The following is a 13,621-nucleotide window of genomic DNA, read 5'->3' as shown; positions in this document are numbered from 1 at the left end:
CCACATTACTGTTTTCTCAAATTCCTTTGTTGTTTCAACTAGATTAAACAACTTTTCTCACTTCCTAGTTTATAATTAGTTACATAATATCACTAAGGCAATATGAAGCTGATGTCAAGTTCCACCAGTGGGTCTGTTAATTTTAGGATGGAGTCAAGTATCATATGTGGAAACCATAACAGGGCCCAGTTAGAATGGTTTAAGGTCCTAACTACTGGGTTCTTTCACTTCCAGTTCCTCCACATCCTGGGGTTTATAACGCTCAGGTTTTCACTGCGTGAAGGAACTAGTACTCCACATGAGAACTGGAATCCCAGAATAATACTACCAGAAAGTATCTGTGGGAAAAATTATAAAATATAATTCTCTTGGAATAAAAGCTGTTCCAGACATGTGATCTAGATATAAGTGCAAATGAAAGGACTCTTTGAGTTGTTTTTCAATATTTATCACAGCATTTGGATTCTCATTCTCTTCTTCTCCAGTTCCACAATTTCTGTATTCATGCAACTAATTCCAAACCTCACATGACACAAAAATTGAACCACAGGGCCCTTTTGCTTCTCATTTACCATTTGAGTTATGCAAATACCACAAAAGTTAGAAGCTGAGCAAGTCTTTAAGGGAGAGGATTCCACTGTCTGAACTCAGAGTTGGGGAAGCCTAAAATCTTATGCTACAAATGGTGCTGACATCTAGTATAACTTACTTCCCCTATACCCCCTACTCCCCAAATGTATTCCTGAAAGAAAACTCAAAATGAAAACTGGATCTTGTAAAATGTATTACTTAAATTCTTTTGAATACAGAAGATTTCCTAATCTTAAATTTGTAACAAGAGCTCATTACTAGTACTCCTATGCTGTGGATAAGCACCCCAAACCCAAGATGGGGTACAGGTTGACAAATACCCCTGCTAGGGAGAGTGAAAACAAGCATTACTTAGCTTTTCTACTGTTTGAAAAAAAATGTATCTTTACATATTTATCACTTTTTGATACAACTCAAAGCAATATAATTAACAATGGCTGGCATCAAGTCCAAAAAACTAACATCCTCTGATTTGTGAACAAAACATTAAGACAATGCCAATCTCCAAAACTAGAATGACCATACACAATCATACTGAATAGGGTGGCTTTCTCATGCAACAGGCTAAAAAGTATTCAATTTGTCATTTTGGATGCAGCCCATTCAACAAGTAGAATCAAGAATCTTATCAGATGGGAGAGAAAGTGAGCAATGTCAGAGTTTTGATTTTTTTAAAAGTTCCTTAATTGAGGCTGAATACAATGAAAACAGAGTAAGAGAAATACTTTATCATTTACATCTATGAACCTCCTCACATTCACACACCTGAAATGTGTCCACTACTCGGTGAAGGAACTCAATGACAAATAGAGGCGGGACCTCCGTCTGGATCACAGCCACAAAAAAGATCTTGTGCCGGTATACACTTAAGAGATAGTGGTGAGGGGTAGGGATAACTGGTGGTACGTTTTCTGCCTCAGTAGCTCTCTCTTGTGCCTCAAAAAAGTAATCACAAACAGAACGGCTGACCACGCTTTTCCAGTGTTTCTCCAGGAAAATATCTCCAGAGGAGTTGATCAAAAAAAGGCTATGAATCATGGTGGCGACTGTCCGTGAGAGAGGAAAGTCTTTTTCAGTCTGAACGCCTCAGGACTCTACAAATTTTCAATCCTAAAAACAAAAGAAGTTATAGTCATTTCCATTCAACCAAAACACCTTCCCCATCTTTTCCAGCAGTCCAAGTCTTACCCATCTATCAAGACTAGACTCAGGTCTTTCTCTACCGCATGAGCCTAAAGTATCCCTCCCTTGAAGTCCTATGGATAATTATCAGCCATTTTGTCTATCAATCAATCATATACTGCCCAGTTACCCTTACTACAGTCTGAATCATGTCCGTTTAAAATTCCACTTAATATTTGGGTTTGTATTTTCTCAACTGGAGTGGAAGCTCCTTCATGTTTCTTGTTACCTTATTGCATATTGCCTCCTTGCATATAAGAGGGCTTCAGAGAATATTAATGAGTTTCATGTATTTTGTCACAATTCACACATATATCAATATATGAAATGTTTATGGTCATGCAGTCTAATATGGTAGCCATTGGCCAAATAAGGCTTGAAACATGGCTTGTCCAAATTGAGATGTTCCGTAAGTATGAGATACAAATCAGATTTTGAAGGCACTGTATGAAAATAAGCACTTAAGATATCTTACCAATACTTTAATACTGATAAATTAAATTAATATTAATTTAATTTTGATCAGACTTAATATTGCTATTTTGGATATATTAGGTTAAATAAAAGTACATTAAAATTAATTTAACCCTGTTTCTTAAATTTTTAATGTGTTTATTAGAAAATGTAAAACTAGTATATAGGTAGTGACCCGTATTATATTTCTATTGGACAGCGCTGGTCCATGGAATGGAAAGCTGTCAGTGTGGTCTGTATTCATTCAGTCAATCCCCATTCTCTGAGTATTTGTTATACACAGGCTCTGCGTTGGATGCCTTTAAAAAATCCCTCTGGGGGATACCGCGGTCTCTCAGGCGACATCGTCTCTACGATACCAACTCCCGGGATGAGCAGCCAAAGGCCTGTTGTACCATGTGCCCCAGCGCGAGCTTAATCCCTCTCTCTGCCCGAGGACAAGACAGCGGGAGGAAGGGGAAGCTGAGAGTAGCTAGGTTGTGGAGGAGAGACAGCTGCCAAAGTGGGTTATTTTTATGCCAGTTCCTGCCCAACCGCCTGTTAGCCATCGACGATGTACACTGTTTGAGGCCGGTGCACAAGGGAGCAGATCTAAGGTGTGTACACGTTCGGGAGATTTTAGTAGCCAGGGTGCGCACATGCGTTGCCATGGCAACAGCATCCTCCTCCTCCCTCAGCCTTTGGCCCGCAGCGGGCCACCTCCGCAGCCTGTACTCCGTCCCCTACCTCTCCCAGTCGCATCCCGCAGCGCGGAGGTTCAGTCTAGTGGCATCTCGAGACCCTGCTCCAGGAGCCCCTGCCTCCGGAACCCCTGCCCCACCCTCACGAGCCCCAGCCCCGACCCCGGTCGGCTGCGATCGCGCGCCTTCCCCTTCCCGGACCCAGGTCTCCAGCCCTCCTCACCCGGCCTTGCTCTTCGCAGCACCCACTGTTCCGCTGCGCGCCAGGGCCCGCCTCCCCACCCCCCCACCCCACGCGCGCCTGTCGCCGCCCGCCCGCTAATTGGCCAGCCTGCGGGCCTGGCGCCAGCGACCGCGCTGAAATCCGGGGATTGGGCGTCAGTGATCCGCTCCTCCCCTTCTGAGTGATCGCTGTTCGCGGCCCAGTTCTCCGGCTCAGGCCCCCAATTGGCCCTTGTTGAGGCTTCGTTCATCTCCAACTGGTGCAGATCCGTGGCTCCAAGCCCTGATTGGCTGTCGCGAACACTCACAAAGGGCCTTGCAGGCTGTTCTGCCACCTGCGTAACCAGGGAATGTGCCTCAAAGGATCCTATAAAGTGTGATTTTCAGGGCATAATTTATCGAATAGCGTATCATGGATAATAAATCATGAGTAGTTATAACTACTCTCCATTATATTGTGCATTTAAAAAGAGACACGATGCCCTTTCATTTATGTGCCTTAGCTAAAGTAAAGATGATGGACAGTATAAGTGTCTTACCCAGCGCTCTGGACCTGGATTCTGGAGGCTTCCTCCAGCCCCAACTAGACAACCACCTGCTTGACCCTGGGCAAGGTACTTAACCTTTCATTATCTCAGTTCCCAGAACAGAAAATGGGGGAGTGGAGGGTGTGCTAGGCAGGTATCTCTCCAAATTGCATTGGAGCGCTAATGACTTGGTACTACTATTTGAAGTGATTCGAGTCGTTGGGATCCAGGAAAGCATGGAGTAGAAGTCAGAAGACAAGGTTCAACTTCAGTTGAAAAATTAGTTATTAAGTGAGATGAGGTGTGTAAAGTGTTTGCCTTGGTGCCTGAAACGTGGTATGTGTTCAATAAAATGGTAAGCTGTGGTAATGATGTCTATCTAGACCACAAGGGTGTCATCCTGACTGCACTTTTACTTTTTACCTTAGTAAAGTGGTGCGTGAGTAGCAGCTGTCTCTTATACAGGACCATGATAAATGTTTATTGAGGGTGGTGTGGATTGTTCTCTGCAGTACTTTCTAAGGGCAGATAGTTGGCTAAATTTGAACTAAGTAAAAGAGAAAACCCCAAATCAAAGTGGCTGAATAACGTGGCATCCTGTAAACAAGCTTAGGGGACCTGGTACCAGACTGCCTGACTTTGAAGTGCTCCAACACTCGCCAACTGTGTTACCTTTAGAAAGTATCTTCTCTCAACTTGAAGTTTCTCACTTCTCAAATAAGGGCACTAACAATACTAACTTTGTAGAGTTGTTGAGTTAGAAAAATGTTAGTGATTGTTAAGAAGCAGCGCAAGATAAAACTAAACACAGTTACTAAGCAATGAGTGTCTATGGTGCAGAAATGTAGTCACTGCTGTGGGCACTTCTCATTCACTGAATTAACATTTACTGAGATCCTCTCATGTTTCAAGCCCTGTGCGGGGATGCTGCAATGACTTATATAACAGACATAGTCTCTCTTTTCGCAGTGCCTAGCTAGGAAGACAAATGAGAAGCAAGAAAGTACAAAGTAGCGTGTTGAACAAGGAGTATATGTTGGGGATACTGGTGGAAGGGGCTGACCTAGAGTTAAGGAAGTCCCCTCTAAACTGAAACCTAAAAGAGGAGGTCAGACTCCCTTGGCATGAGAGGAAAGAAGAGTACAATGTGGAAAGCTCAGGAGATGAAACAGTGAACTATATATAGCTGAGTTAGAATGAAGAAACAGTATTTTTCTTTTTCTAAAATGAGATTAGGAAGTCAGGTAGGAGCCAGGTGGAGGTGGTTGCGAGCTTTTTTTTTTTTTCTTCAAGATTTTGTTTATTGATTTTAGAGAGAGAAAGATGATGGGGGAGGTGCGGGAAGCATCAGCTCATAGTTGTTGCTTTTCGTATGTGCCTTGACCAGGCAGGCCTGGGGTTTTGAACCAGCAACCTCAGCATTTCAGGTCGACACTTTACCTACTGTGACACCACAGGTCAGGTGAGCTTTGTAATAACTGTTGTTATAAAACATTATGTGCCATGCACTGTCCATCCATTCCATAAATATTTGGTGAGTTCTGCTGTGGACCAGGCACTGTTCTGGTGTTTAGATACATAATACCAGTGAACATGACACAGAAATTCTTGCCCTGTTGGAGCTTACATTCTAGTGAGGAAAGACAGATAATAATCATTAAACATAAGTAAACTATGTAGTTAGTGGTGGGATTCAAATAATTTAACAATTGGTTTTCTGCCCTAATGATTGTTTTAAGTATAAAAAAAGATATACCAAAAGGTAGTTTATTATTTCATGCATTTAATACTTAAATAAGAACAATAAAAGAGGCCCTGGCCGGTTGGCTCAGTGGTAGAGCATCGGCCTGGTGTGCAGGAGTCCCAGGTTCGATTCCTGGCCAGGGCACACAGGAGAAGCGCCCATCTGCTTCTCCGCCCCTCCCGCTCTCCTTCCTCTCTGTCTCTCTCTTCCCCTCCCACAGCCAAGGCTCCATTGGAGCAAAGATGGCCCCGGGCGCTGAGGATGGCTCTGTGGCCTCTGCCTCAGGCGCTAGGATGGCTCTGGATGCAGCAGAGCGATGCCCCGGATGGGCAGAGCATCGCCCCCTGGTGGGCATGCCGGGTGGATCCCGGTCAGGCGCATGCGGGGTCTGTCTGGCTGCCTCCCTGTTTCCAGCTTCGGAGGAATGCAGGAAAAAAAAAAAAAAAAAAAGAACAATAAAAGAGGTATACAAAATAGATTATAAGACAGAGTTTTAAAATATTAATAAAAAATATTAAATAATACTTGACAAAAAACAATACAGGTTGTCACCCTTGGTTGTTTGACACTTTTTCTCTTTACATTATATGTTTGTTTACTGAAGTAACAAATGTGAGGGAATTAAAATGTAGTATTTCATCAAAAGTATAATGAGTTTTATGAAGTGAATAAGTAAATATTAAAAGCATAGTTCCATCAATTTTTTTTCACCTATGGACAGAATCAACATTACTACGGGCCTGGTCCACAGCAGAACTCACCAAATATTTATGGAATGGATGGACAGTGCATGGCACATAATGTTTTATAACAACAGTTATTACAAAGCTCACCTGACCTGTGGTGTCACAGTAGGTAAAGTGTCGACCTGAAATGCTGAGGTTGCTGGTTCAAAACCCCAGTTGTGGAGATAAATGTTAAAAAAGAGAAAGGAATGTAAATTTGTGATTTTCATATTGGTTGGCTGCCCAGGTGCCCACCTTAGAAAGAACCCTGATTACAAGTGTTGTTTTAACAACCAGTTCACCGAATTCAACAAAAAGTGAGGTATTGGTTCTGCCAAACCAGTGCGAACCTGCTGAATCCCATCACTCTATGTAGTATGTTAGAAGGTGGTTATTGCAATGGAAAAAACTAGAAGATACAGAGAATCATGGGACTGGAGGGCAAGTTATCTGGTTTTTATTTTTTTAACTTCTTTTTTTTAGAGAAAGAGAGAGAGGAAGAGAGAAACATCGATTTTCTGTTCCACTTATTTATGCATTCATTGGTTGATTCTTGTATGTACCCTGATGGGGGATCAAATCCACAACCTTGGCATATCAGGTCAATGCTCTAACCAAGTGGTTCTCAAACTTTTTGAAGTTGGGGAGCATTTAAAATCCTATAAATTGTAGGTGCACTATATACAAATTTCTGAGAAATATGTTATAATAAGTAAGTCAAATATTAAAGAAAAAAAAATAAAGTCCAAGCGTGCTTTTATAGTAATTAAACAAAATAAATACAACAAAATTAAATTTATCCTGACATTAAAAAAATTTTTATGTTACATTTTTTGAGTTATACTTTTTAGAATTTGTAAAAAAAGAAGGGTTAAAAATTAAAAATGATAAAAAAGTTATCTTTATATATATATAGATACATTCTTAGTAAGATTTAGTAAATTCGGCAGGTCCCAGCAGGAATGTGTTAAGTTTTTTAATTCATGTGTTTATGAGAAACATGAGCCTGATGTGTCCTAGTGATTTCTTCAATGTTTGGGAATATATTTGAAAGGCAAACTCTCATTTCCTCATCAGTATGTTGAAGAATTCCTCTCTTTTTACTCTTGTGTTGAGTGCAGAAACCCCCCACAATACATATCATCTTAACTTTACACCAAACAAAGGATAGAAGAAACTTGCCTCCAGTCTTTCTGGGGAATATGGGGGTTAGTGTAAACAATTTAGCACTACAGCTTAACAGCCTTTTGCAACCTAATCAAGCAAGTGAGGTGGGGGATTGGGCAGACTATCAGCTTACAGCCAATTCCCCACACCTCTGTCCCCCAAAAATCTAAACTCCAAAAACCCTGTTGGTTTTCTGGTCCCCAACGGGCACATATTTCTCTAGAATACCATAGGGCGCACCTGGAAATCTTCTAGGGCACACCAGTGCGCCCTGGCGCACGCTTTGAGAACCACTGCTCTAACCAAATGAGCTACTCTGCCAGAGCAAGTTATATATAGTTTTTAAAAGGGTAGTGAGCCTCGACTCAGTGGATGAACCCAGCACACCAGAGGTCATGGGTTCAACCCCCAATCAGGGCACATAGGAGAAGCAATCAATGAGTACAAAATGAAAATGGAACAACTAAGTGAAACAGGGAGTTGAAGCTTCTCTCTCTGTCTTCCTCCCCACCCCCTTCCTTCCTCTCTCTCTCTCTCAAATCAAAATGGGGGAAAATTTTAAAGGGTAGTGAGAGTGAATTTCATTGAGAAGAAAAATTTGAGCAAAGACTTGGAGAAGATGGAGTTAGCTACAGGGATATCTGAGGAAGAGCATTCCAGTAAAAGGACCAGGCAGAGCAAAAGCCTTACAACCACAGTGTGCTTGGGGAGTCCCGGGAACAAGGTCGCCGGTTGGAAACCCTGGGCTTGCCTGGTCAAGGCACATACAGGAAGCAACTACAGTGAGTTGATGCTTCCTGTTCTCTTCCATCTCTCTCTCTCTCTATCTCTCCTCTCTCCAAAAATCAATCAATCAATAAATTTTAATTAAAAAAAAAGATTCTGGCCTGACCTGTGGTGGCTCAGTGGATCAAGCGTCGACCTGGAAATGCTGAGGTCGCCGGTTCGAAACCCTGGGCTTGCCTGGTCAAGGCACATATGGGAGTTGATGCTTCCAGCTCCTCCCCCCCTTCTCTCTCTCTGTCTCTCCCTCTCCTCTCTAAAAATGAATAAATAAAAATAAATAAATTAATTAAAAAAAAAGATTTTGGTGTGTAGTATTTTGAAATGGGGACCCAACTGAGGGTTTGAACAAAGGAGTGGTGACAGGATCTGATTTATTGATTTGCTGGGTTCAGAAGAGACTGTAAATGGGCCAGGATAGAAGGAGATCAGTTAGAAGTACAATGCAGTAACATATATAGGTGAGAGACATGGGGCTTGGACCAGGGCATGGCCAGGGAGGTGGTGAGGAGGAGTCAGATTCTCTATATAGCCTGGAGGAGGAGCCAGCGGGATTTCCAGCCAAGATGGGATGCGAGGAGTGAGAACAAGATAAAAAATGACGGACCACTGAGCCTGACCATCTGGCTCCATCAACTAAGTTGAAAGGACTATGAATGAAGCAGGTTCGAGGGAAAAAAATAAGGAGTCAGTTTTGGACATGTTAAATTTAATATATCTATACCTCTATTAGCCATGCAAGTGGAAATGTTAAGAAGGTAGCTGGATGTATATGAGGCTAGGGATCAGAAAAAAGAGGTCTGAGCTGGAGATATAAATTTGGGCGTTATCAGTATATGGATATTGAAAGCCATGAGACCAGCTGAAATGGCTAAGGGATTGAGCATGAAGAGAGAAGGGGACCAGAGCTCAGGATACTCCAAACTTAAGAGTTTATAGAGGGGAAGAAGATCCAGATTCATTTACTTCACCCAGTTATCCTAAAACAAATTACTTGTAATCCCTTTTTACAGCTAACAAAACTGCAGTGAGTGCTTAAGTAACTTGCTGAAAGTCAAGTAAGTAGGTAAGTAGATGGGCTGGAAGTCAAGCACACAGGAAGATGGAAGCAGTCTGGCTCACTGTGCACACCTCTTGCCTCTCTCATAAGCCTGAGAACCCACTGAAGAAATGTTAAGTGGGAGAGTAACATGCTTTCAGACTTACATTTCCATAGCCTTATGCACATATGATGGATTGGAGAAAGCCAAGCTTAGTAGCAGGGAGATCATTGAGACTATTGTAGTAGTCCATATGAGAGCTGTTAGTGACTGTAACCAGGATGGGGGGTTGGAGGGAGGTAGACAAAGTCCAGAGAATAGGGATTGGGAATTAATTGAAAGTGAGTGGTGAACCTTGGCTGGTTGGCCCAATGTGCAGACGTCTTGGGTTCAGTCTCTAATCAGGGCACACATGAAAAGCGACCACCTGCTTCTCTTACTCTCCCTCTCCCCCTTCTTTCCTTCTTCCCCTCCTGAAGCCAATGGGTTGATTGATTCAAGTGTAGACCCTGGGCACTGAGGATGGCTCAGTTGGTGCAAGTGTCAGCCTCAGGAGCGGAGGATAGCTCAGTTGATTTGAGCATCGGCCCCAGACAGGGGCTGCCGGGTGGACCCCGGTCAGGGCACATGTGGGAGTCTGTCTCTCTATCTCACTTCCTCTCACTTAAAAAAGTATTAATGATGAGAGAGAATAAGGAATTAAAGATTTTTTCATAGGTTTCTGACTTAGGCAACTGTGTAGATGGAAGTGTCACTTGTTGAGAAGGGGATCACTGGAAGAGAAGCACGGTCAGAGCAGGAAGAGATGGCATGAATTCTGTCACAGCAATACCCAGGGTCATGTACAAGTTGACACTCAAATATTTGTTGAGTTGAATCCAACAACATAGGATTCGGAAGTTTGTATAGTACATTCTCATGGTTTTAAGAGAAGCCACAAGAAAATTGACAAATGTTAAGTCTATTTTATGCATAAAACTCTCTATGAAAAGATTTTCTAAAGCTGTCACTAATAAACCATCCTAATATTTAACAGCTTTTCCTGCTGAGAACTGTTTCTACCATGAAAAGCCAATTCCAACTATCAGGGTACCCGGGGAATGATTATTTAATTAACTTGGGAGGGTCTGAAACAAGAGAGGGCTTGCTCAGTGCGAAAGACACTTTAAAGGGCTCTGCAGTAGGGTTCCAGCACATGTCTCCGGCTTTGACACTTCCTCTGTCCATGCCTGCTACCCTTGCATCAAACTGCCCTATGGTCATGCCCTGAAGTAATGGAATGCCTCACCCCCCACCCCATGTCTTTGTTCTTATAGATCTCTCTCTTTGGCATGCATTTGTCTCTTACTCATCTTATTTGTGGAATTTTCTCCAGCTTTCAAGGACTAGCCATATATTTTCTCTTCCACAAAGCCTGTTTCAAGCTTGGTACCCCCACACTGGAAGTAATTTCTCCCTCCTGTGTGATTAAATAGCCTTTCACAGCTCTTTCATGTAACCTACAGTGCTTTTGACACCTGCCACATATTCATGTCTGCAATCTGATCACCATAACTAGATTGTAAATTCTTTGAAAACCGTAATGTGTTTATCTCAGTCCCCTATTCATCATTAATCTATTAAACAAACATTTATGGAGGGCCTACTACCCCCTGAACACTAAGGGGACAAAAGCAAAGCATGTCTTCAAGGAGCTTACCATCAAATGTGGAAAAAAATCTAATTCGTTAACCAATGTTACCGAATAAATCCAATTAAAAAAATACCAGCTCCCTTTAAAAAATAAAACCTGCTCTCTTAAGGCGGGCCATGGAAGAAGCCTGCCCTTCTGGAGGGGACAGCCTGAACTTGACAGCCCTGCTCTGGAGAAAGAGAACTACTCTCCCCTCGGAACCCTCCACCGCTGGCTGCTGCCTCCACTATGCTGGACTCAGGCGGGTCGGTGTCTCTCTCTCTTCAACAACACTGTAGACCAGGGCTCCCCAAACTTTTTACACAGGGGGCCAGTTCACTGTCCCTCAGACTGTTGGAGGGCTGGACTATAAAAAAAACTATGAACAAATCCCTATGCACACTGCACATATCTTATTTTAAAGTAAAAAAACAAAACGGGAACAAATACAATATTTAAAATAAAGAACAAGTAAATTTAAATGAACATACTGACCAGTATTTCAATGGGAACTATGCTCCTCTCACTGACCACCAGTGAAAGAGGTGCCCCTTCCAGAAGTGCAGCGGGGGGCCGGATAAATGGCCTCAGGGGCCTGCATGCAGCCCGCGGGTCGTAGTTTGGGGACCCCTGCTGTAGACATACTAGGTATTATTGAATTTTCTATAGCAGAGCAAAGACCAGGGTGGAACTTATACAAAAATTGTCTAAGGACTTGGGAATAATAGCCCTGGCAGTTTGGGACAGTTGGTTAGAGCGTTGTCCCGAAACACCAAGGTTGCAAGTTCAACCCCCGGTCAGAGAACATACGGGAAGTGACCATTGAATGCACAACTATATGGAACAACAAATGAATGTTTTTCTATCTCTCTCTCTCCTGTCTTCTCTCTGTGTCTTTAAAATCAATCAATAAATTGAAAAAAGAAAGACTTGGGGATAACAAAAGGGAAATGAACATAAAGAGTAACAACATATAAGTAATAATGTAGCTCACAATATGTGATGTAACCAGGGTATCATGGGATGCACACCTGCTTCCAGGTAGCAGAGGCTCTCTAGAGCTCCTCTTACACAGAAGCTCCAGCAAAATCATCTCAATTTCCTGAAACCCAAGCCCTACCTGACAAAGACAGCAGCATCCCTCCTGGGCATCGGTCAGCTGGCCTACTGATTCCAGGTGCCTGCGGAAAGTAATTGTTGCACCAGTGGCCCCTTCTCTAGATGATGAACCCCAGAAACATCCAGCTATGAGGCTCCACTCGTACCTCAGAGGCATGGCATTATTCTATGGCTTCTTACTAGACCAGGGGTAGTCAACCTTTTTATACCTGCAGCCCACTTTTGTATCTCTATTAGTAGTAAAATTTCCTAACTGCCCACCGGTTCCACAGTTATGGTGTTTATAAAGTAGGGAAGTAACTTTACTTTATAAAATTTATAAAGCAGAGTTATAGCAAGTTAAAGCATATAATAATAATTACTGCCTGGCCGGGTGGTGGCGCAGTGGATAGAGCGTCGGACTGGGATGCGGAGGACCCAGGTTCGAGACCCCGAGGTCACCAGGTTGAGCATGGGCTCAGCTGGTTTGAGCAAAGCTCACCAGCTGGGACCCAAGGTCGCTGACTTAAGCAAGGCGTTACTCGGTCTGCTGAAGGCCCACGGTCAAGGCACATATGAGAAAGCAATCAATGAACAACTAAGGTGTTACAACGAAAAACTGATGATTGATGCTTCTCATCGCTCTGTGTTCCTGTCTGTCTATCCCTCTCTCTGACTCTTGCTCTATCTCTGTAAAAAAAAAAAAAAAAGGAAAAAAAAAGAGAAAGAAACTTCAACAGAAGATAAAAGTTACAGATAACTTTATTGTTCATTTCAGAAACTTGACAGAAAAAAAAATAATTACTTACTAAGTACTTTTTTTTTTTTTTTTGTATTTTTCTGAAGCTGGAAACGGGGAGAGACAGTCAGACAGACTCCCGCATGCGCCCGACCGGGATCCACCCGGCACGCCCACCAGGGGCGATGCTCTGCCCACCAGGGGGCGACACTCTGCCCACCAGGGGGCAATGCTCTGCCCCTCCGGGGCGTTGCTCTGTCGCGACCAGAGCCACTCTAGCGCCTGGGGCAGAGGCCAAGGAGCCATCCCCAGCGCCCGAGCCATCTTTGCTCCAATGGAGCCTCGCTGTGGGAGGGGAAGAGAGAGACAGAGAGGAAGGAGAGGGGGAGGGGTGGAGAAGCAGATGGACGCTTCTCCTGTGTGCCCTGGCCGGAAATCGAACCCGGGACTTCTGCATGCCAGGCCGACGCTCTACCACTGAGCCAACCGGCCAGGGCCCTTACTAAGTACTTTATGTCGGATTTTCGCTAAGTTTGGAAGAATAAATCTTTATAAAACAACTTACTATAGTTAAATCTATCTTTTTATTTATACTTTGGTTGCTCCGCTACCGCCCACCATGAAAGCTGGAACGCCCGCTAGTGGACGGTAGGGACCAGGTTGACTACCACTGGACTAGACACTCCTTCATTCTTTTTGTTTTTGTTGTTGTCAGTGAGAGAAAGAGATCGACAGACAGACAGGAAGGGACAGAAATGAGAAGCACCACTCGTAGTTGTGGCACTTTATTCAATGATTGCTTCTCATTCGTGCCTTGACTGGGGGACTCAAGCCAAGCCAGTGACCATGGGATCATGTTGATGATCTCACGCTCAAGCCAGCAATCCTGTAAGTTGATGAGCCTGTGCTCAATTCAGCAACGTCAGGGTTTCAAACCTGGAATCTCAGTGTCCCAGGTCGACACTCTATCCACTGTG

At 43.3% G+C, this 13,621-nt stretch overlaps 1 protein-coding gene across 3 annotated transcripts in view; it reads right to left on the bottom strand.

Annotated features, from left to right (window-relative positions):
- Window positions 1-13,621, bottom strand: part of AP3M2 (adaptor related protein complex 3 subunit mu 2) — a 73,991-nt gene that overhangs the window by 20,275 nt on the left and 40,095 nt on the right. For 2 of the 3 annotated variants that reach the window (XM_066380412.1, XM_066380411.1), the window contains exon 2: window positions 1,357-1,701. In XM_066380412.1, the coding sequence (XP_066236509.1) occupies window positions 1,357-1,629 (273 nt within the window). In that variant the 5' untranslated portion in view covers window positions 1,630-1,701. Of the gene's footprint in view, window positions 1-1,356; window positions 1,702-3,150; window positions 3,193-13,621 lie in introns of those variants that run through there. The other variant, XM_066380410.1, reaches the window with a different exon arrangement.

This window comes from Saccopteryx leptura, chromosome 4 (assembly GCF_036850995.1).
Source record: "Saccopteryx leptura isolate mSacLep1 chromosome 4, mSacLep1_pri_phased_curated, whole genome shotgun sequence".
Taxonomy (NCBI): domain Eukaryota; kingdom Metazoa; phylum Chordata; class Mammalia; order Chiroptera; family Emballonuridae; genus Saccopteryx; species Saccopteryx leptura.
This window is presented reverse-complemented; position numbering and strand designations above follow the sequence as displayed.